General features: G+C 32.7%; 2 protein-coding genes and 1 long non-coding RNA gene across 3 annotated transcripts; 1 reads left to right on the forward strand and 2 right to left on the reverse strand.

Moving 5' to 3' along the window:
* The first annotated feature begins 5,294 nt into the window (after positions 1-5,294).
* Positions 5,295-7,537, forward strand: LOC121770143 (protein trichome birefringence-like 38). The gene is made up of 5 exons (XM_042166937.1): positions 5,295-5,586; positions 5,663-5,849; positions 5,944-6,119; positions 6,685-6,843; positions 7,194-7,537. Exons 1-5 carry the CDS (start codon positions 5,318-5,320, stop codon positions 7,495-7,497), a joined length of 1,095 nt encoding a protein of 364 aa, XP_042022871.1. The 5' UTR covers positions 5,295-5,317; the 3' UTR covers positions 7,498-7,537.
* A 7,241-nt stretch (positions 7,538-14,778) lies between these two features.
* Positions 14,779-18,914, reverse strand: LOC121775801. Its single transcript, XM_042172870.1, has 6 exons — positions 18,514-18,914; positions 17,238-17,437; positions 16,793-16,888; positions 16,431-16,691; positions 15,447-16,336; positions 14,779-15,366 (listed from the first exon to the last, which is right to left on the reverse strand). The coding sequence occupies exons 1-6, from the start codon at positions 18,912-18,914 to the stop codon at positions 14,779-14,781; spliced, it is 2,436 nt and encodes an 811-aa protein (XP_042028804.1).
* Positions 18,915-21,273: 2,359 nt separating this feature from the next.
* LOC121768909 lies at positions 21,274-22,413 on the reverse strand. The gene is made up of 2 exons (XR_006043438.1): positions 21,993-22,413; positions 21,274-21,503 (listed from the first exon to the last, which is right to left on the reverse strand). It is a non-coding gene; the product is annotated as an uncharacterized LOC121768909 (long non-coding RNA).
* Positions 22,414-24,956: the final 2,543 nt, after the last annotated feature.

Below are 24,956 nucleotides of genomic sequence, written 5' to 3' on the forward strand. Positions count from 1 at the left end.
AAGATGTAAATACGATAGTTATTTCTATCCACCTCTCTGTTTACCTCGTTCCTTGGAAATGCTCTAACAAAACAAATTTATTTATTATCCTCTAATAAGATTGTTGGATAATCAGGTGCAGGATAATTGGATTGTGACTTTGTCTTGTTTGAAATTTACAACAATGATCCTTTAAATAAGTCTCCTATTCGAGTTAGTTCACGGATTCGGGCTACACTTATACACATGTAAATCATAAAAGACTAGAAATGGGAAGAAAAGTGTTTAAATAGACAATCTTCAATGAAACCAAATAACCTTCACCAAATAAATTAGGACAATTCTTGACAACTTCACCATGCTTCCACAATGACTAATGCACAATGAAATCATATTCATTGCTCTAGATTAGGAAAATGTTTCATATTTAATGGGACATAGGGAGTATAAGTTTTGCGTGGATAAGAGGTAAGTATATATCTCTTTAAAATTGAAGAAAATATATTACCTTCTCAAATACCCTTTCTACCGGAGGACTTTTTATGAAGAAGATGTAAATACGATAGTTATTTCTATCCACCTCTCTGTTTACCTCGTTCCTTGGAAATGCTCTAACAAAACAAATTTATTTATTATCCTCTAATCAGATTGTTGGATAATCGGGTGCAGGATAATTAGATTGTGACTTTATCTTGTTTGAAATTTACAACTATGATCCTTTAAATAAGTCTCCTATTCGAGTTAGTTCACGGATTCGGGCTACACTTATACACATGTAAATCATAAAAGACTAGAAATGGGAAGAAAAGTGTTTAAATAGATAATCTTCAATGAAACCAAATAACCTTCACCAAATAAATTAGGACAATTCTTGACAACTTCACCATGCTTCCACAATGACTAATGCACAATGAAATCATATTCATTGCTCTAGATTAGGAAAATGTTTCATATTTAATGGGACATAGGGAGTATAAGTTTTGCGTGGAGAAGAGGTAAGTATATATCTCTTTAAAATTGAAGAAAATATATTACCTTCTCAAATACCCTTTCTACCGGAAGACTTTTTATGAAGAAGATGTAAATACGATAGTTATTTCTATCCACCTCTCTGTTTACCTCGTTCCTTGGAAATGCTCTAACAAAACAAATTTATTTATTATCCTCTAATAAGATTGTTGGATAATCGGGTGCAGGATAATTGGATTGTGACTTTGTCTTGTTTGAAATTTACAACTATGATCCTTTAAATAAGTCTCCTATTCGAGTTAGTTCACGGATTCGGGCTACACTTATACACATGTAAATCATAAAAGACTAGAAATGGGAAGAAAAGTGTTTAAATAGACAATCTTCAATGAAACCAAATAACCTTCACCAAATAAATTAGGACAATTCTTGACAACTACACCATGCTTCCACAATGACTAATGCACAATGAAATCATATTCATTGCTCTAGATTAGGAAAATGCTTCATATTTAATGGGACATAGGGAGTATAAGTTTTGCGTGGAGAAGAGGTAAGTATATATCTCTTTAAAATTGAAGAAAATATATTACCTTCTCAAATACCCTTTCTACCGAAGGACTTTTTATGAAGAAGATGTAAATACGATAGTTATTTCTATCCACCTCTCTGTTTACCTCGTTCCTTGGAAATGCTCTAACAAAACAAATTTATTTATTATCCTCTAATCAGATTGTTGGATAATCGGGTGCAGGATAATTAGATTGTGACTTTATCTTGTTTGAAATTTACAACTATGATCCTTTAAATAAGTCTCCTATTCGAGTTAGTTCACGGATTCGGGCTACACTTATACACATGTAAATCATAAAAGACTAGAAATGGGAAGAAAAGTGTTTAAATAGATAATCTTCAATGAAACCAAATAACCTTCACCAAATAAATTAGGACAATTCTTGACAACTTCACCATGCTTCCACAATGACTAATGCACAATGAAATCATATTCATTGCTCTAGATTAGGAAAATGTTTCATATTTAATGGGACATAGGGAGTATAAGTTTTGCGTGGAGAAGAGGTAAGTATATATCTCTTTAAAATTGAAGAAAATATATTACCTTCTCAAATACCCTTTCTACCGGAAGACTTTTTATGAAGAAGATGTAAAGACGATAGTTATTTCTATCCACCTCTCTGTTTACCTCGTTCCTTGGAAATGCTCTAACTAAACAAATTTATTTATTATCCTCTAATAAGATTGTTGGATAATCGGGTGCAGGATAATTGGATTGTGACTTTGTCTTGTTTGAAATTTACAACTATGATCCTTTAAATAAGTCTCCTATTCGAGTTAGTTCACGGATTCGGGCTACACTTATACACATGTAAATCATAAAAGACTAGAAATGGGAAGAAAAGTGTTTAAATAGACAATCTTCAATGAAACCAAATAACCTTCACCAAATAAATTAGGACAATTCTTGACAACTTCACCATGCTTCCACAATGACTAATGCACAATGAAATCATATTCATTGCTCTAGATTAGGAAAATGCTTCATATTTAATGGGACATAGGGAGTATAAGTTTTGCGTGGAGAAGAGGTAAGTATATATCTCTTTAAAATTGAAGAAAATATATTACCTTCTCAAATACCCTTTCTACCGGAGGACTTTTTATGAAGAAGATGTAAATACGATAGTTATTTCTATCCACCTCTCTGTTTACCTCGTTCCTTGGAAATGCTCTAACAAAACAAATTTATTTATTATCCTCTAATCAGATTGCTGGATAATCGGGTGCAGGATAATTAGATTGTGACTTTATCTTGTTTGAAATTTACAACTATGATCCTTTAAATAAGTCTCCTATTCGAGTTAGTTCACGGATTCGGGCTACACTTATACACATGTAAATCATAAAAGACTAGAAATGGGAAGAAAAATGTTTAAATAGATAATCTTCAATGAAACCAAATAACCTTCACCAAATAAATTAGGACAATTCTTGACAACTTCACCATGCTTCCACAATGACTAATGCACAATGAAATCATATTCATTGCTCTAGATTAGGAAAATGTTTCATATTTAATGGGACATAGGGAGTATAAGTTTTGCGTGGAGAAGAGGTATGTATATATCTCTTTAAAATTGAAGAAAATATATTACCTTCTCAAATACCCTTTCTACCGGAGGACTTTTTATGAAGAAGATGTAAATACGATAGTTATTTCTATCCACCTCTCTGTTTACCTCGTTCCTTGGAAATGCTCTAACTAAACAAATTTATTTATTATCCTCTAATAAGATTGTTGGATAATCGGGTGCAGGATAATTGGATTGTGACTTTATCTTGTTTGAAATTTACAACTATGATCCTTTAAATAAGTCTCCTATTCGAGTTAGTTCACGGATTCGGGCTACACTTATACACATGTAAATCATAAAAGACTAGAAATGGGAAGAAAAGTGTTTAAATAGACAATCTTCCATGAAACCAAATAACCTTCACCAAATAAATTAGGACAATTCTTGACAACTTCACCATGCTTCCACAATGACTAATGCACAATGAAATCATATTCATTGCTCTAGATTAGGAAAATGTTTCATATTTAATGGGACATAGGGAGTATAAGTTTTGCGTGGAGAAGAGGTAAGTATATATCTCTTTAAAATTGAAGAAAATATATTACCTTCTCAAATACCCTTTCTACCGGAGGACTTTTTATGAAGAAGATGTAAATACGATAGTTATTTCTATCCACCTCTCTGTTTACCTCGTTCCTTGGAAATGCTCTAACAAAACAAATTTATTTATTATCATCTAATAAGATTGTTGGATAATCGGGTGCAGGATAATTGGATTGTGACTTTATCTTGTTTGAAATTTACAACTATGATCCTTTAAATAAGTCTCCTATTCGAGTTAGTTCACGGATTCGGGCTACACTTATACACATGTAAATCATAAAAGACTAGAAATGGGAAGAAAAGTGTTTAAATAGATAATCTTCAATGAAACCAAATAACCTTCACCAAATAAATTAGGACAATTCTAGACAACTTCACCATGTTTCCACAATGACTAATGCACAATGAAATCATATTCATTGCTCTAGATTTTTTAGATAACATCCCCCCTACCAATAGGGAGGAAGTCTCTCTAAGGAGGTTTTTCAAAAATATATCAAAGTGTAAATTAAAATGAAAGGTGGAGTATCTATACAAGTGGGGAAAAAATGGAATAGAACTTCCTTCTCGTCGTTGTCGTCTTCAGCCATCAATCCTCGGATAAGACATAGTAATCGATGTCGACATCCGTATTCACATTAGATTTTAAATTTTAAACTGTTATAAATTATAAAAATAAAATAATTGATATTAATTGAAATCATTAAATTTTATATAAAAACATTCTTAGCTGTCATAATGATGTGGATGCATTGTTGTATTATTTGCTAATAGCGAAAAAGACCGATTTCTATTTAAATGGTTATTTAATTTTTCAATAAAATTTTGATTATATATGTCCTACCATCCAAGGCTTTTCCTAGTAGATATACCTAAATCAATAACTTTAGTTAATGCTCCAATATTGTTTTAATTGTTCCATTTTAATAATATATTAATAATTAAAATCTAAAATCTAAACTTTATTTTATAAAATTAAATGAAATTAATAATACAAAATTATAAGTAATAGTCAAAGGATTATGTCAATATTTCACTCCATAAATAATTGTAAATCTCCCCAAAATTTCCCTAATGCGCAATTCCATAGTTGAGATTCAATGAATTCCAATTAATACATTTTTTTAATTTAAAATATAATACTATATACGAAATTTAATTCTATTTTTTTTGTTCATCCATTAAAAGTAGTCTTTGTATATTCATTGATTTTTTTTCACAAATTATTATCCTTGTGTACCTATTTATTTAAAGATTATGTATGTGGCCCATCAGGTCAACCATTTTTCCCTTTCTCTCATAAACTAACCATATGTTCTCTTTGTCTCTCATTTTTTAACAAATTGAACATTAAAATATGCATCTCTTGTGACTATTTTTCGTGTGGATAGAAGAGGAGTATAATTTTCCAAAACAAAAATTTGGCAACTCGGTGAATCACATTTCATAAAATCTAATGCCCTAAATTTTGTACTAAGATCATATTTACAGAAAAAGTAGCACTAAATTTTGTACTAAGGTAATATTTACTGAAAAAGTAGTCAAAATAGAAACAAAGAAAAAATTCCCAGTAATATTTTGTGTAATATTGGACCTCCATTTATGAGCATTTATGAGGCCCCAGTTTTATATAACGCAGGAGAAAAAACAGAGAGAGGGCAAGAAAAGAAATGAAGATTATGAAACTGAAAAACATTGTGTTTGTTGTGTTTGTGTGCATGGTTTCAGGGTGCCTGAGTGCATCTATCAACGAGTCATTTGTTGAGCTGAAAAAATGCAACATTTATGAAGGAAAATGGGTTTATGATGAGTCCTTCCCGCTCTTCGATTCCTCAAAATGCTCTGCCATTCGCGGCCAATTCAACTGCCTCAAATACGGCCGCCCCGACCACCAGTTTCTCAAGTACAGATGGCAGCCCAATGCCTGCAACTTGCCTAGGTACGCCTTCATTTCTTTCGAGATTTATATTTGATTATGCATTACTATGATTTATTTATTTAATTTTTTTTAATAGATTCGATGCCAGAGATTTTCTGGCAAGGATGAAGGGCAACCATATTATGTTTGTCGGGGATTCAGTGAGTGAGAACCATGGGCAATCACTTATTTGCCTTCTTAATCAGGCCGGTGCACCGGCCCAGGTTGTCGAGGCCGTAAGTGGCCGGACCCCGAACAACTTGGTCACCAATGTTAAATTAGAGGTATGTACTAAATTTGACACCACCAAACTATATACTAGCAAATTATTCAATTTTCTGTATGGATCACAATCGTTCATGTGGTTTGAACATGTAGGCGCATGGAATTACGATTTCAATTCTCCTTTCGCATTATTTGGTAGACATCGAAAATGAGAAAATCGGTCGAATTTTGAAGCTCGATTCGATTAAGGACGGAAACACATGGAAGCAGGCCGATGTCTTGATCTTCAATACCTGGCTATGGTGGTATCGTAAAGGCCCTAAACAACCGTACGTTCTTCTTTTTTTTTAATCAATAAGTACTTGTTATTTCACTAATTAATGCTAAGATTTGCGTCCTAGATTTCATTCCTTCTTTACAATAGTTACTGGAATATAATCATAAATAGTGATAGTACACCCTAATCAATTTATCTTTATTGAATATTGTATATTTATTTCTAATCATGCTCGAAATCATGTGAAAGATTGTCATATATTTTCCATATTATTTCTTTTTTATTGCTATTGAATAATATCACTAATAGAATAATTACTTTATAATTTAATTCAATTAATTTAAAATTTAAGGGTGTTACATACATATGTTAAGTTATGAACATTCATTTATAGATTGTGTAGTTGGCTTGTCTTAGTAAATTAGATGCCGATTATATAATAAAAAGTGCCGATTTCATATTTTCAAAATTGGTACACTATATATATAATTTGGGTAAGTATTTTAGTGTTGATTAATGAGAAAGGCGAGAGATATTGAACTCTTGAGTTTTCACCACAAACGTTTTTCATTTTTTTAGTAAAAAACTTAAAATATAATGCGTGGTTTGAATTGCAGGTGGGATTATATAGAAAGTGAGGGAAAGATAGTGAAAGACATGGACCGCATGGAAGCATTTCGTAGAGGTCTTACCACATGGAAAAATTGGGCTGACTCAAATCTTAATCCTTCCAAAACCAAAGTTTTCTTCCAAGGGATCTCTCCTATGCATTACAAGTAATTAACCAATCTCAAACCCATATACTTATTCAGAGTAGTGATAAAATACAAACTTTATGTATTGTACAAACTCCAAACTCTTCAACACAGTGTCAACATAGTGTAAAATTTCAAGATTTTGATGTCAACACAGCGTCAACCGTTGACACTGAGTTGATATTTTCTGTTGATGTTGTTTTGTCATCTATTGACATTTTCTAACGTTTTCACTCATAGTTTGAAGTTTGTACTATATAGAGTTTGCATTTGATTACATTCTATTCATATAAGGTTAATTGTCCAAAATATTCATCAAAGTTAAGTATGATAGCTTATGGTCCTAAACAATATGCTTTGTTTGAACCCAGTGGGGAAGATTGGAATGCGAGAGGAGTGAAAGACTGCTCTCGAGAAACAACTCCATTGGAGGGTTCGACTTATCCAGCCGGGGAGCCGTTAGCGTTAAAAGTGTTGAAATCGGTTCTATATCGAAAAACATCATCAACATCGATGCCAGTTTCATTGCTCGACATCACAACTCTGTCTCAGTTGAGAAAGGATGGGCACCCTAGCAAGTACAATAACTTGGGTGGCATGGACTGCACCCATTGGTGCCTCGCAGGAATCCCGGACACATGGAACCATTTACTATACACAGAGTTGTTGCGCTAAATAAGGATCATATATAATATAACTCACCCTATTCTTACTATTTCCTTCTATATTTTTACTTTTACAACTGATTATATGAAACTTTATTAATAATATAATACTACAATTTATGTTACTTATTGGTTAATGGAGACATTTTTTCATCCAAGAAAGAAAACTGAAGATTTATGAATGTGATGAGCACATGTATATAGATTAGTTATGAATTGGACATATGCCCAATCTCGTTTGCATTGCCAACTTATGTATTATTGCTATTTTACAAAAACACACTATAAGCTACACGTTTTATATGGCCATAAGATTTTAGAAAATGATGTTTAGAGAGTTAAGTTGAGTTGTGAAAATAGAATAAAGTAGGATAGATAATAAATTAAAAGAGAGTAGCTGTGTTATATTTTGCTAAAAAAAACACTCCATGACCTTGTTTAGGTGAGACACCCTAAAAAAATATGAATCGTTTAAGGTGGAACAGATAAAATTATAAATTATTAGAACTATAAGGTAGTGAAATTAGTTTAATGTTTCATGTTTCAAATTAATATATACGCAAGCAGGGGTGCATTATAATGATAACCCCAATTTCCGTAATAACCCTATAACTAAATCTGGACCACACATTTTTAAAATCACGTGGTCTAGATTCAAACTTAGATTTACTTCATAAAAAAAAGCGCGGGGGTAAATATGTCATTTCGCTCATGATAAAATTTACGTATCCAAATTTCGCTCATTTAATTTCTGAATTTCGCTCATTTTATCATTTTATCAGTCAGTCAAAAGTATCATTTTATCAACTCAGAGTATCATTCTATCCGGCAAAACTATCATTCTATGCAATAAACCTAACATATATCATTTCATCAGTCAGTCAAAAGTATCATTTTATCAACTCATAGTATCATTCTATCCGGCAAAACTATCATTCTATGCAATAAACCTAACATATATCATTTTATCATTTTATCATTTTATCAGTCAGTCAAAAGTATCATTTTATCAACTCAGAGTATCATTCTATCCGGCAAAACTATCATTCTATGCAATAAACCTAACATTTTATCATTTTATCAGTCAGTCAAAAGTATCATTTTATCAACTCAGAGTATCATTCTATCCGGCAAAACTATCATTCTATGCAATAAACCTATCATTTTATCATTTTATCAGTCAGTCAAAAGTATCATTTTATCAACTCAGAGTATCATTCTATCCGGCAAAACTATCATTCTATGCAATAAACCTAACATATATCATTTTATCAGTCAGTCAAAAGTATCATTTTATCAACTCAGAGTATTATTCTATCCGGAAAAACTATCATTCTATGCAATAAACCTAATATAATCGGCACCATACATAATATACAAACCTACAAAGCAGTAAACATATCATTTTATCAACTCAGAGTATCATTTTTATAAGGTTACTGCCATTTTATCCGCTTAGATTATCATTTTATCAGGTAAAAGTATCATTTTATTAAACAAAAATGTCATTTTATACACCATAAATACCTATCATTCTATCGGCTGAAAGTATCATTCTACCCGGCAAAACTATCATTCTATCGGCTGAAAGTATCATTCTACCCGGCAAAACTATCATTTTATGCAGTAAACCTAACATTTATAAGCTAAAAGTATCATTTTATCAACTCAGAGTATCATTCTATCCGGCAAAACTATCATTTTATGCAATAAACCTATCATTTTATCAGTCAGTCAAAAGTATCATTTTATCAACTCAGAGTATCATTCTATCCGGCAAAACTATCATTCTATGCAATAAACCTAACATTTTATCATTTTATCAGTCAGTCAAAAGTATCATTTTATCAACTCAGAGTATCATTCTATCCGGCAAAACTATCATTCTATGCAATAAACCTATCATTTTATCATTTTATCAGTCAGTCAAAAGTATCATTTTATCAACTCAGAGTATCATTCTATCCGGCAAAACTATCATTCTATGCAATAAACCTAACATATATCATTTTATCAGTCAGTCAAAAGTATCATTTTATCAACTCAGAGTATTATTCTATCCGGAAAAACTATCATTCTATGCAATAAACCTAATATAATCGGCACCATACATAATATACAAACCTACAAAGCAGTAAACATATCATTTTATCAACTCAGAGTATCATTTTTATAAGGTTACTGCCATTTTATCCGCTTAGATTATCATTTTATCAGGTAAAAGTATCATTTTATTAAACAAAAATGTCATTTTATACACCATAAATACCTATCATTCTATCGGCTGAAAGTATCATTCTACCCGGCAAAACTATCATTCTATCGGCTGAAAGTATCATTCTACCCGGCAAAACTATCATTTTATGCAGTAAACCTAACATTTATAAGCTAAAAGTATCATTTTATCAACTCAGAGTATCATTCTATCCGGCAAAACTATCATTTTATGCAATAAACCTATCATTTTATCAGTCAGTCAAAAGTATCATTTTATCAACTCAGAGTATCATTCTATCCGGCAAAACTATCATTCTATGCAATAAACATATCATTTTATCATTTTACGAGATATTTGGCAAAATTCAGAAATTAAATGAGGGAAATGACAGTTTTACTCCCGCGCTTTTTTTATGAAGTAAATCTAAGTTTGAATCTCAAAACTATCATTCTATGCAATAAACCTATCATTTTATCATTTTACGTGATATTTGGCGAAATTCAGAAATTAAATGAGGGAAATGACAGTTTTACCCCTGCACTTTTTTTATGAAGTAAATCTAAGTTTGAATCTCAACCGCATGATTAGAAATATGTGTGTTCCAGATTTGGTTATAGAGTTATTACGATATTTAGGGGTTATCATATGATCAAGACTCTACTCAAGCATTTGTACTTATAGATCTCTGAATATAAATTATTAGAACTATAAGGTAGTGAAATTAGTTTAATGTTTCATGTTTCAAATTAATATATACGCAAGCATTTGTACTTATATATCTCTGAAGAGTTATTGATGATTGGAGCATGTCACAATCTTTCGTACATTAAATCTTGTTTGTTCCTTCTTATAATAAAAAAAAATTTATTGCATATCACATTTTACTTTTATAAGTGTCATATTTAAATAACTCATTACTTCACATTTATTAAAACCGGGATTTGTTATATTGCTAATCACTTCTTAAATTACTAACTACAACTAAATTATAGGCATTTGATCATTAAATCAAGGTATAAAATCATTCATCCATGAATATCAATAAGATGCATAAAAATTATCAATCAAGGATATTAATGTCAATTAACAAAAATTTAGTTATAACCAACTTTTAAAAAATATCCTAAAACTTTAAATGATTATAACTATCTCAATTTATATTATTTTTTTATATAAAATATATCAAATTAAAGATAATTTTATAAGGATTCTAAAGAGATCTCGCTTGCATATGTTCCAATGTCAAAATTTAATTTGTTTTTTTGAATTTTCATAATTTTTACGTAACAGTTAAATGTAAATATCAAAATATGTCAATATAATATATATACAATGTCAATGCAAAATTGTGTTGACATATTCAAGGAATCAAGTTGATATTTTTTATATATTATGTGACATTTGGTCATTCTTCTAATCTATTTATATTTAAATAATAATAAAAGAAAATTACGCATGATAATTTATAGACCACTAGATCTCTGGAAATCCTATGGACTTAAATTAGTTGTAGTTAGTAATTAAGAGATGGGTTAGCAATTGATCACTCCCCTATTAAAACCAATATCCAAATAACTCATTACTTCACATTTAATAAAACCAATATCGATCCCTAATGAGACAATTAATGGCAAATGAGACTATTTTTTTTCAATACAAATATAAAATTCCATTAATTTGTCAAAAAAATGTGTTGGGAAAATGTGACTTCAAAATATGAACTAGCCGTTGGAAGTGTGATCATGGCCGTAAACTAAAATCTTTTATTAATAGACGTAAACTATAATCTCATGAAATATTTTATACTCCCCCGTCCCACAAGAATATACACTCTTTCTTTTTTAGTCCGCCCCATAAGAATATGCATTTTCCAATTTTAGAAACTCTTTTATCTCTAATGAGGTAGGACTCATTCCTCACTAACAATACTTTATTTACTTGTTCTCTCTACATCTCTCTTACTTTATCAATTTTGCATTAAAACATGTGCCGAACCCAAATTGCATATTCTTTGGGGATGGAGGGAGTATGTCACAATCTCTTACCAGCATATTATTAATCTTACTTTGATATATTTTCCATTTGTTAATCATCTATCAATAGTTAATAGATCTGCGAAATGAACTAAATCTATTACCCAATGAAGTATTTCAGGCTTATAATGAACAAAATTAAAGCCGTGGAACTTTATTTTCAATTGCTCAAAACAAATATATGTCTATTCCAAAACTTGATCTCCTAAAATCATTATTTCTACTTTAAATATCCTGCTATCATTTTCTCAACATCTATTACACTGTGTTTGCTTTCCTCCCTGCGGTATGTTGCTATAACGTGTTTGTTGTTGAAGCTTTCATGGATGTTTTCTGCTAACATCAATGCTGAACAATACTTGGCCCTCAAGCTTTGAAGTACGCCCGGACTTGATTTTTTCAGGTCACAATTCCAATAATCTTCACGCTCACCCTTGTATGTCTCCCTGTGGCACATTAGATAGACTCCACAATTTTCAACATTATTAGATGTCCTCCATGAAATTTTCAACCATTGTATTTTGACATTAGACACAGAATAAACATGCAGTATATGATCCACAATTATAGATAGTTCACTGATGGAGTTGTCACTTCATTTTAATAATTTACTACTTCATTTTATCAATTTACTACTTCATTTTATCAATTTACTACTTCATAGGTTTATCACATGGCTTTAACTTCATTCTATAAAATTAGTACTCCCTCCGTCCCACTTAAGATGACATGTTTTCCTCTTTAGTTTGTCCCAACTAAGATGACACATTTCCTTTTTTGGAAACTTTCTCTCTCCAATTAATACATCCAACCACTTTTTTCAACCCCTATTAAAATATTCATCTTTCTTTCTCTCTATGTTTTAATACTTCCATCCACCTCTCTCTCTCCAATTAAACACATTAACCAATAACTCCTAAGATCTCGTGCCGGCTAAGGAATGTGTCATCTTAGCTGGGACGGAGGAAGTACTTCATAACAACATATCATCCACAATTATAGACAGTTCATTGATAGAGTATGTTACTTCATTTTAATAATTTACTACTTCATTTTACCAATTTACTACTTCATAATTTTTACACATGGTTTTAACTTCATTCTATCAAATTACTACTTCATAACAAATAGGTTTTAACTTTATTTTACCTTCTGGCTCAGGAACTTTGCTTCCAGTATATGCATCGGCCTTGCGAGTTGATTGTTTGATCGGCTTTGATTTAGCCACTGGCTTATGATTATATTGGAGGACTATTTTGACGAAAATCAGAAAACAATTTAGAAATTAGATGAAGTAAATTAAGATTAATAACTCTGCAAAGCTTCAAAGGTGTATTACCTTCACCAGACGTTCAGCCAGAACGCAATAGGCGTCCATTACCTTCGGTTGACGTTTGCGTGTGCCAACCATTTCGAATCAGTGGATTGGGGATGAATCGGGGGTTAACCAACTGTAGTTGAATTAGCTGGAGATGAAGTCTGGGGTGGACGACGATGTCTTCGATTTGTTCTGCGTGAGTAACCCGTCCGAGTGGAATCCCCCTGGATCGTCGACGCCTTAGTTGTGTCACCCATCCGGGTGGCTTTTGTTGGCCGAAAGTCACTCGTACGGGTGGAACATTCTAACCCCACCATGCCTTCATTTTGTCACCCGTCCTGGTGGCACTTTTTCTACAATGTGCGGCTTTCATAAAACGGCCATAAGTCCCTCCACCGGACTCCGATTGAGGCGTGTAAGATAGTCACGCAAAGCTATTTCGAGACGAAGACATTCATGGCCTTTTCAAAGCGTTTGGACGTCATATCGATAGGCCGATCACTCGTTGAATCCGGTTGTGTATGAAATCCTTGATGCACGACTTCCATGATCATATCATGATGTCTATTAGAAATTTTTTTCATTTACTTTTTTTGTTTAAATATATATTTATTTGATGAGATTTTTTCACTCAGCCTTTATGTAGAAATATATATAATTTTTGAGACTTTCTTTCTAATAAAACTAGTTTCACACCCGTGTGATGCACGATCCATTTGATTTTATTCGCTCTAGTTTTAAATTTTTTCATAAACAAAATTAAATAATTTTTGAAATAAAGTAATATGGATACGCATTTTGATTAGAACATTGTTGGATCTCTAATATAAATAAAGTGGTCATATATAAATAAATATATATTTTATTTTAAAAATTATAATTAAATTATGTTAACAAAGTTAATATTTTAAATATAGAGAAAGATAAGTTGGTCGCCCCAAAATGAGCAGCATGAGCATCTCTCTTTTCTCTTCTTTTTTTATAAGTTATTATTATTTCAAGTTTACTTAATATATAATCTTAATTCAAAGCATGGGAGGGCAACATCTAAATTGGATGTGAGAAACATAATATTTCTCACCCGTGCTACACGACATATTGAATTTTTTGGAAAAAATATATATAATATCTAAATACTATGTGTCAAATATTAAAAAAAATCAGCTTCTCAAAATTGCTGAATTAGTTAGAATATGTTGGATATCAAATAAAAAAAGTATAAGCACACATCTTGAACATGTGATAAAGCATACAGTTCAACAGTGAAACACTACCACAAAACAATCTATATTAATGTGGATATAGAATCAACATTCATCATACTTCGGTAGTCCCCTGAATCAATAGAAAGAAGGAAAGGATGTTGTAGGAATGTACCTACAACAGGAAATTCACAGGAGAAATTGTGATAGTGTTGTTTGCATCAAATGTTATGGTTCCTTTTACTGCCAGCTCATTTCTCCTGACCCTGAAGATGAAAGAAACAAAGACTAAATCAAGAAAAGCACTTAGCAATAAAACAAAAGTAAGTACTGAAATATGATATGGCTTGTTACTTGTATTCCATCTTCCCGGAAATTACAAAATATTCATTCATAAGTTTTGGAAAACTTCTTTGTAAACAACATTAACAGTAGAATACATAGACCCAAATACTTCATCATTACAAACCAAAATTTTCAATCCCTCACGACTCGTGACTCTAGACACAGCAACATACAATTAGCCGTGGCTAAAGACAGGTCTTTTTAAAAATAATCCCACATGCGCAAGAGATTGACCTTGGCTCTTGTTAATTGTCATAGCATACGACACCGACAAAGGAAATTGTCGACGTTGAAACTTGAAAGGCAACCTAGGATCAGAAGGTGTTAATGACATCTGAGGAATCAACACTTTATAGCCTTGATTATTAGCACTCAAGACTTTAGCTTCTAAAACATGATCACCTAAACGCGTAATGATCAGTCGTGTCCCATTACACAATCCGTTAGCATGATCTATGTTTCTTAATAGCATAACAGGAGTACCAACATTCAACAACAACTCATGATTTGGTGTACCAGAGCACTTAAGATTATTCAAAAATTCTATCGAATGTATCTCCGCGAAACCATTAGAACTTTGATCAGACTTAGATATGCTATTCGAGCTCAGATGAACACGACCGTCCGATTGATCCAACGAAATCATATATTGATTAACAAAGTCAACCACATCTAACGTTGGAGCAAGTATAGCTCGATCATGCAAATGGCAGCTCAAATCTTGATTGTTCATATATGAAGGATAAATAGATGTAACAATGTTCTGTAGTGGATCTCCACTATCGAGCAATACAATATCAGTAGGAAGATCGACACAATATCAGTAGGAAGATCGACACTGACTTCACCATCATTTGGACCACCAATAACTCCATCTCCAATAGATGCAATCCACTTAGAAAATGCCTTCAATTTCGATGCTTCCTCGCCAGATTTAATACCAAGAACTCGCATATTTTTAGTCAACCTCAAAACTTTGCAACTACTCCAAAGATATGATGAGCTAATAGTAGCGTTCACAATATCTTGTCGGCTACCTTTAGGCACAACTGGTAAAATCTGTTTAAAATCACCCCCCAAAACAACAGTTTTCCCACCAAATGGCATCTCCATGCTCAACTCATTGCATACGCTCATAAGGTCACGCAAACTCCAATCAACAGCTTCCACACAGTGTTTGTGAACCATAGGAGCTTCGTCCCATATAATAAGTTTTGCTCTCACAATCAACTCAGCTAATGCACTACCTTGTTTTATATTGCAGATTGAATCTTTATTAGGATTGATAGGAATCTTAAACCGAGAATGAGTTGTTCTCCCACCAGGTAACAATAGCGAAGCAATACCACTGGAAGCCACGTTCAAAACAATATAACCTTTTGAACGAATATCCACTGACAATGTCTTCCAAATGAAAGTTTTTTCTGTGCCTCCATACCCATAAACAAAAAATAGTCCACCGTGATTAGAATTGACAGCAGACATTATCGTATCATACACTTGGTGTTGTTCATCAGTGAACTTCGAGACAAAGATTACATGCTCTCTTGCCAAGGCTTCCCGGTCATAACATAGCTCATCAGTAATCAATCTATTAATAGAACTTGCCAATGATTGTTTCCTTGGATATGGCATCGAATGAAATTCATGCAAAGTTCTTCCACCGTTAACTAACAATTTCTCAATCTCAAGCAATCCTAAATTTTGAATCTCATCGTCCCCCAACAACAAATCTACAATAATTTTAAAAGTCCATGTAGTTTAAAAAAACAAAATTTTTTTTATTATGAACGCATATAAAAGCTACGCTTATAAAAAATAAAATACCTGGATGATGTAAGATTTTGCGTTGTTTATGGACAACATCTTCGCATAAATATTTCCAAGAGCTTGTCCACACAATATCTGGCCGTGCAATGGTTTCTGATAGTAACAAACTTACAAACAAAAATCGTATTGAATGAGCCGAAGCCCAAAAAGAAGCATCGGTAATGCCATCAATGTATTCTTTATCATCGTCCAACAACCCCAATGCATAGCAAGCATCTCGAAATGTAGCATACTGAATACCATTAACACACTTAATATCTTCATAAGATGTAGCACCACGAATGATATTCAGCAAACATCTCAAGTAATACATATCACCATAACCAGGAGGAACATAGAACAATCTTCCGATAGAATACCTTTGCTTTTGAAGTTTCCAATGATCAGTGTTCCATACAAACTTGTGGGGAATACTTCATAAGTGAGATCTTTGCCTTCCACAAATTTCTTATTTGCTTCCATCCAAGCCAAAAATTAGCTTTCACAAACTAAATTGCGATTAACGACACGTTCCAATGGCTCAGAATCTTCAAAAACCACATATTGTTCATTTGGTAGATGAAAACTCAATCTTTCAACAGCCGGATCCTTATATTGAATGTCATATCCAAATATTCTCCAAGCGGCTTCACAGGACGATATGTATCTACAATCATAAAACAAACTAACCTCGTCCAAAATTTTTTCCACACCATTAGAACCAGTTTCAAAAAAAGATGTTGTCACGCGATCATAACCCTTGTTTATGTACTTAAACAAATACTTGATTGATCGCGATTGATTGCACAATTCCACATTAATGACCTCCATACTTCATAAGAAGAAACCGATTGTGTGGAACTACAAATCGATTATCTAAAGGCACCCCATCCTTCAAAATAACACGGCCATTATCTCTACCCCTGTAAATAGGATAACCATCATCATCAAAATTGGTTTCTGCAATATACCTCTTAGGGAAGTATTTCGTACATCTTCCGTTAGCCATACACAGAGATGATTTTCTAACAATACCACAAGGACCATGAACCATAAATTCTCTGACATTCGCATAATAGTATGGATCATCTTGGGCATCAGGTATTTAAACCGAAATGATCTCTTCAATACGACGAGAATCAGGTTGTTTATCCTCTTTGCTTAGGAAAAGCAAAATATGCGCATGAGGTAATCCACGCTTTTGAAATTCGATGGTATAAACAACTGCATAGAAAAAATTTAAAAGCATAAATATATATATATATATATATATATATATATATATATATATATATACACATATATAGAGGTGTGATCAAATACAAACCCCTATCTATAATATAAACTACAAACTTTAATCCTACACACTCATTGTAAGTAATCAACGGTTAGCAATAATGGGATTCATATGTCAATGTCAACGCCTAATACAAATTCTGTCACTGGGGGGAATGTCAACGCCTAATATAAATTCTGTCAGTGGGAGGAATGTCAATGTCAAAGCCTACTACAAATTCTGTCACTGGGTGAATGCCAACAATGTCAACGCCTAAAGTTTGTATAGTTTGTATTATAGAGGGTTTGTAGATTATCATGACCTATAATATATATATATATATATATATATATATAATACAGTTAAAAAGTTAAACAATTGAACCAAACGTACCTCCTTTTACATCCACATTGAGTCTCTTACTCTTAAGATCATTAATAAAATTATCCAATTTGATTTTAAAAACCCGACATATAATATCAGGCCGATCAGTTGGACGCAATCCTTTGGGGTCAACGAATCTTACAATTTCTGGCCACTTTGGGTTATAAGTAAAAGTAATAAATAAACTTGGGTACCCCAACCATCTACATATAGACATAGCATCTTGATAGTTCTGAATCATATATCTAGCGCCACCAACAAAACTGGAAGGCAAAATAATGCGCTTTCCATGTTTTGAGCCATCTGTCTCTCTTCTCAAAACTGCGTCAGCCAAACCCTTGTACATCTCAGCACGTAATTTTTTGTTGGGTGCGTACAAATCTTAAGCGGCCTGCCTCAATCATAGTATATGCATCAACAACAAATTGTAGGAATAATTGCCGTGAGAAAAGAATGGTAGAATACTCATCAACTCGTTCATGTAACCAATATGCAACATATTCTATTGGACTAATTCGACTCCTACGACTTGTAGAATCATGTCCAGTAGATTTCGCAAATGGAATGTCATCTGTATAACCATTCTCACCATATGGGAATAAAAGAGGATATTGAAGTGGAAGATAAGAAGGATGGAGCTCATTTATACGCTGCAATTTCTCAGACTTATATTCTATTATAATGTCTCTATCACCAAAAGCTTCATCTAAATTTCCCACAATAAGAACAGCAACCTCAGACACAGAAGGAAGATTATTAGTTCTTCCATCTCTACCTCTTTTACCAAGCAACCTCAAATGAACATTCTTATTATTTTCGTCATGAAGTTTTTCTTTGGCCATTCGAAAAGTTTTTACTAACGCATTATTTTCGTCCAGCATCTTTTGAATATCTGATATTATTTCGCAATGAAGATTATTCGCGACATTCTTTTCCCTAAAAAAATAGTATAATTACTTGGAAATTTTAAAATTAATAAATGAATTCTTTAAAAAGAAAGAATATAAAGCACATACCTCACGGACTCCAACCTATTAGTCACTTCGTTTTCTGTATCATAGATGTACAATTGGGAAAATTTTGGCGAGCAACCATCTAACGGCAACAAACTGCCAATCAGGTGGTAATTCTGGCCATGCAAGCGGAAAATGGGAGGCGCACGACCGGTGTTCAAGCTATTATCGATTTTACCACCCAACGAAGTAAAGGCAAACATTGAATTATAGGAGTGAATATTTTTCAAAAAGTGGACACTTTTTAATTGTTTAGAGGACATTAAATCATGTAAGACCTCTGGAGGACGAAAAAGCTTAGGAATCTCGATCTTCCCATTCATACAACATTTTGAAAATTTGGGTTTCTTTGCTTTAGACGGTTTGCCCAATCGTTCTTAATTATGCACCACAGAATGAACATAGAAATGAAGCATCACCAATATCCCAGAATTCTACAAAACATTAAACTAAAGTGAGGCAATAAAAAAAAATTTAGACATCACAATAAAATTTATCACACGGCATTATGTCCACCCAAACAACTACTTTAATTTTAAAAGCATTATAATTATAATTGCAGGAACTAAGCAATTAATCCACCATAGAGACAACACAAACAATAACCAATTTGAAACTAATACACACTAACAAATTCGAAACTGATACATTTAATTCTGTAAAAATATGAATTGACTATTTTGCATTTAAAATTGAAAAAGGAATAATTTGAACTCTCTATATATTACTTAATTTTTTTAGAAAAACAGTTGTTTTTTGTTGCAGTTTTTATATGGCCGCTTAGTAAAAACGAACGAAGGAAGTTAGGATTAAGCTAAAATATAAATACGTGAAAAATAATATTGGTACATTTTTGTAAAATGGAAACATGACTCTGACCGCGAGACTAAAAAATAAAGTAAATTTTCATCACACAAAACAAAAAAAACTGAAGAACGTACAATTACCACTTCTCCTAATGAGATTTAAGATATTGTTTATCAAAAGCTATAATTTAAGATTGCACTGGTGAGACACTTCCTAGTCGAGCTTCATTACATTGCAATATAATGATCCTATAAGCTAAAAACCCAAGCCTTGAAACCTAAATCCTAAACCCTTAACTTTAAAATATACGCATCATGACCAACAAATGAACCAAATATCAATAAATTCTCCATCTGTCTTAGTTCAGTTTTACTTTGTTGATTACTTATTCTATTTTGGGGGATTTAGATATGTATTTGATATCTTACACTGGGTCAGCCTACTTGATAATGTTTACTGATAGTAGAGGTTTTTTCACCTGAATCTTGGCTGTAAATCTGTTTATATGCTCAAATCAAGAAAGTACTTTACAATAGGGCTATGTGAACGGTAAACCTAAAAAAAATCTTGCTTGCATTCATCCAAGCATCTATTCACCCAATGATATTATTTATTGGAGCCGAAGTAGTGTTTTGTTGAAGATATACTTGTATTCAATCTAATCAAATAATTGTGTTTCACATGTGCAAGGAATTTAATAGAATGAATGGAATACATATACGAAGGCTCAAAAAATGAAATGCAAAGCTAGACTGAGTAAGATGACCATTCAAGGAATATTTAAATCAATTACATCTCAAATTAAAAGCGAACCTATGTTGTGATGTAACGCCCGTACTTTTTAAGTACTATTTAAAATATGTCGTGATTCAGTTAAAATGAATTTCTGTCGTCATGCTATGCTTCTCGTTTTTTTTTTCTTTGTAATGGAGTATAGCATTTATGTGCTTGGTGTGAAATGAGACGTGTTTGAAAGTCTCGTTGAAGTAATGACGTTGATATTGCTAGGAGACGTGTTTGAAAGTCTCGTTGAAGTAATGACGTTGATATTGCTATACTTGGCATGATTGAATGAGATGATTGAGATGAATTTTATAATACTTGGAATAACACCAAGTTACTACGAGACATTTTTAAATATTCATACTTGCGAAGTGTGAATTGTTTTTGGTGTAGAGGAATACTTCGGTCTCCGTGGAATTTTTGGAAGTGTTATATGTAGTACGCAACGTGTTTGGAAATTAAGGATCGATTTTGAAGAATTAATATTTAGAACAACACTAAATATTAATTGTTGCAATGAGCTATCTTAATCCTTGTTGGATTTGGGAACGACGAAATTAATTAAAGTTTTCCGTGAACTTTAGTTAATAAAAAGACATGCGAAAAGTAAAATTTGGACTTCTCAATTAAATAAAGTCCAATGTTTTATTTTACAATTTGGCTTTGGACTGTTAAATTAAAAGGGATATCTTTTGGGCCCAATTTCTTCATAGAACTTTTTGCAAGCACAAGCTTATTCCTCCTCTCTACCCTGCGCCAACTTATCCACTCCATGGAGACTCTCCATCTTTCAAGTGATCTTCCACTTTCCATCTCCCACTTTCAATTCTGCAAATCAAAGGTCACTCAATTAATAGAATAACCTTGTTAAATTATCTCCTCTCCTTCCCTAATCACATCAACAAATTCTAAGCAAACTAGAGAGAGAGCCGAGAGAGAGAGTAGAAGAGCTTTTGATTCACCGTCACAAGTCACGGTATATATCCATTCCATCTTCATTTTTGATTTCCAAGTGTTGATCACGGATGAGAACTCATTTTCTTCTTATGAAATTCATGGCAGAAACAATCTGCCAAGCCAAGGAGTTCACTCCTTTCGGCCTTACAAACTCCTGCCGCCAAGTTTAGTTCTCAGCGAGGTAAAACCCCATTTCAATCGATCAAGTATTTTTTTTCATAAGCATAGCATATCAGTACATATCACATTCTACCAAATTTAATCTCCCACACAATGCAATCAACAAGCATCACCAATCAAACTCCAATAATCGAACACCCATCACAGTGAAATTATAACTAAAAGCGAAAAGGAGCATACTTTGAATGAGAACCAATCTGTTCGGTTGAAATCGGGTTGGGTTCGGGGCTGTTCGGAGGGAATCGGGGCTGTTTCGGGCTTGTGCGGGGCTGTTCTCCGGAGGCTGTTCACGAACGGCGGCGGCAATTTCTGGTATGGAGCAGCAGCGCTGTCCCTGACCCCGTCGGTGAGCAGCGAGCAGCGGCGATTTCCGCCGGGGAAGACAGCCACGGTAGTAGCGGCGAAGGCGGCTCGGCTGGACGGCAGTAGCGTGGATCGGCGGCAGAACCCCCTCACTGCGACGGCGGCTCCGACGGAAAAGAGGAGTCGACGGGATTGGGAGAAGAAAAAGAGAGAGAGAAAAGAAAAGAGAGAGAGAAAGAAAATAGAGAGGGAGAAGAAGATAGAGGTAGAGGTAGAGGTAGAGGGAGAGGGAGAGAGAGAGAGGTGGGGTAAGGAAAGAGTGGACCTTGGGCCTCTTTTGTTTTTTTAAAATAGGGCCTTTGGTGTTTTAAAAAACGGGCCGTATAGAGCAAATAGAGTGGTTTATTTGTTTTGGGGTGAGGAAAATAATTAAGTCTTGGGCCGAATAATCGAAAATGCATGAAAACCGAGAAAAACGAGATAGAAGACTTTAATTAGAGTGCATGCATTCTAAATGGTTTCTTTCTTGAGATTGATGTGTACATTAATTTTCTCAAAAAGGTTGTTCGCACGCTCGTTAAAGTCGGATCGAGAAGTTTGTTAAGGAAATCACTAAGCTTTTGAGGTGAGCTTTATTACTTTAACTCCTTTACTTGCAATGATATGTATATGGTGAGATAAGGGTGGTTTAAATGTTGTGCCATGCCGTATTTTATGTTTTGAATTGCATATCTGATTGTCTACTCAGCCCCTGCATGTGATTTCCCTATGTGCAGGTTGAGCGTTGACGAGGACGGAGGGTGTTGAGCATTTGGACAAAGACCGCGTTCAATAAATGTTCCGGTTGCTATTGTGTCTTCATACATAGTAGTAACTAACTCTCAAATGCTTCCGCTATGCTAAGTTTTAAAACTCTTATGTTTTTCTTTAATCAGTTGGACTATTTCCCTACGAACCTTGTTGCTTCGTGATTCCAAACTATAATTTAGTAATAAAGTTTCATCTTTTGTTTTACATGTCGTACCCATTGATTGTTTCCCCTTTCTTCCCTGCTTCTTAATTCCCCCATTAGTCGATACCCACCGTATTTTCTATCCTTAGGAAGTACGGTCGTGACATGTGAAGCTCCACTGAATTAGATTTAGCAATTTCCTCTTGTGCAGAAGTTGTTTGCGGTTGTAAAGACTTTAACTGTTTTTCCATTGTCTGTGTTTTGGAAAAAAAATCAGTAACTGTGTCAGTAAAAGTAAACTAAATACTTATACAAATGTAATGGCTATTAAAAACTTAAAACCCAAATATTCGCAAATAAATATTCGCTATTACCCTAAACCCAAATAAATATTCGTTAGAGATTTTTCATAACATTGAACTGAATTATTATTCATAATATATATTATAAGAAAACTATATCTAGAGATTTTGTTGTGTATCAGTTTTATTATCTTAAGATTTTGTTGCATCTTATATATGATTAAAATAAATATATATATATATTAACAGTATATTACATAATTATAAATATAAATTAAAAGAGTTCAAAATTAAACCAGCATAGAAATAATTTGCAATTATGTTAGGAGGACATTGATATCACCATAAAAAAATAAAATGATCAATCACAAAACAAATAAAAACACATATTCTAAATATTAAAAAACTTAACAATAGAAAAATAAAACAATAATTAGTAAGCATGCGCTTAATAAACGGCCCAGCTGAAAACATGCGCTTCAGTTTCCAAAGTTAAACCCTAAACCCTCTATTACAGCTAAAACAAAAAAAAATTAAAACAAAACTAACAAAAAATAAAACAAATTAACATTAGGAAAAAGCTTATATATATATGAACAAACATCACTCAAACTGAAAATGATCATCAAAATAAGATTTAAAAGTGTTGTTTTTATTTCACCTTCTTTCGCATGACTATCTCTCCACAGCCTATGTCCCGGGCTTCAGGTCGTCACCGTTCACTCTCTTTCACAAGATTATATATCCACCGTCTTTGTTACCCTGTCTCCGTAGACGAGGTTATGTTGAATTCCATGGTTTTCAGTTTTCTTTCTATAGTAGGACTACAGTATCAGTAACATAATAATAATAAAATGGATAGAATAGACATAGAAATTTATTTGATGTTGAAGTCATCTAGGATACATCTTCAAACTCAAATAACTAAAAATGATTCATTCCTTATATTGAAGTGTTTGTGAGTCTACTTGTTATTGAGATCCTTCGGCGGAGAAGAGACATAAATATAATCGGTAATTAACATATGTATTGAGTATTTGAGTAGGCATTCCAATTCATTTATTTGTGTATTAAGCTATTTCTGAGTCGAACACATTTGGATAAACACAAGCATTGTGCCTTTACTTTATTTGTTTAAAAAATTACACAAAATAAAAACATATGGAAGGAAATGCAAATGACATAGTATATTTATAGACAAAAAATATAAAACAAAATATTTGAAACCTACCAATTAGTAGCCATAAATTATTTGACCGTTACTTTACGTTTATATAAAGTAAATATTCATATTAAAATCCTGCATATTCGTAGTTTACTATTCTTCAAAAAAAACTTAAAAACTCACACGTTAATTATGATAAATAAGTTAAAAACTGAATAATTGATTTAAAAAATGATTAATGGAGTCTAAGGCTTCATAAGAAACGTTTTTCATTGCAGCATCCAATCACCAATAATTAATGTACATAATTATTTTTACCGTTACTTATCATTGAACAAAGATATTAATACTTTAAAGGCAATGTCTATAGAAATAAAAGAAACCAATTAAAAATATACAATTCATTTTATTAAAAAAACATT

Source organism: Salvia splendens, chromosome 2, assembly GCF_004379255.2.
Source record: "Salvia splendens isolate huo1 chromosome 2, SspV2, whole genome shotgun sequence".
NCBI lineage: Eukaryota > Viridiplantae > Streptophyta > Magnoliopsida > Lamiales > Lamiaceae > Salvia > Salvia splendens.

Bases quoted from the DNA above. Each gene is read 5' to 3' on its own strand.
- LOC121770143 (XM_042166937.1), top strand. From the start codon at position 5,318: ATGAAGATTATGAAACTGAAAAACATTGTGTTTGTTGTGTTTGTGTGC. The intron at 5,587-5,662 runs GTACGCCTTCAT...TTTTTTTAATAG, and splicing joins AATGCCTGCAACTTGCCTAG to ATTCGATGCCAGAGATTTTC. The intron at 6,120-6,684 runs GTACGTTCTTCT...TTTGAATTGCAG, and splicing joins CGTAAAGGCCCTAAACAACC to GTGGGATTATATAGAAAGTG.
- LOC121775801 (XM_042172870.1), bottom strand. From the start codon at position 18,914: ATGGCCAAAGAAAAACTTCATGACGAAAATAATAAGAATGTTCATTTG. The intron at 17,438-18,513 runs GCAATTATTCCT...TGGTATTGTTAG, and splicing joins TCTACCATTCTTTTCTCACG to AAAATCATCTCTGTGTATGG. The intron at 16,692-16,792 runs GTATTCTATCGG...CATCTTATGAAG, and splicing joins TGGAAACTTCAAAAGCAAAG to ATATTAAGTGTGTTAATGGT.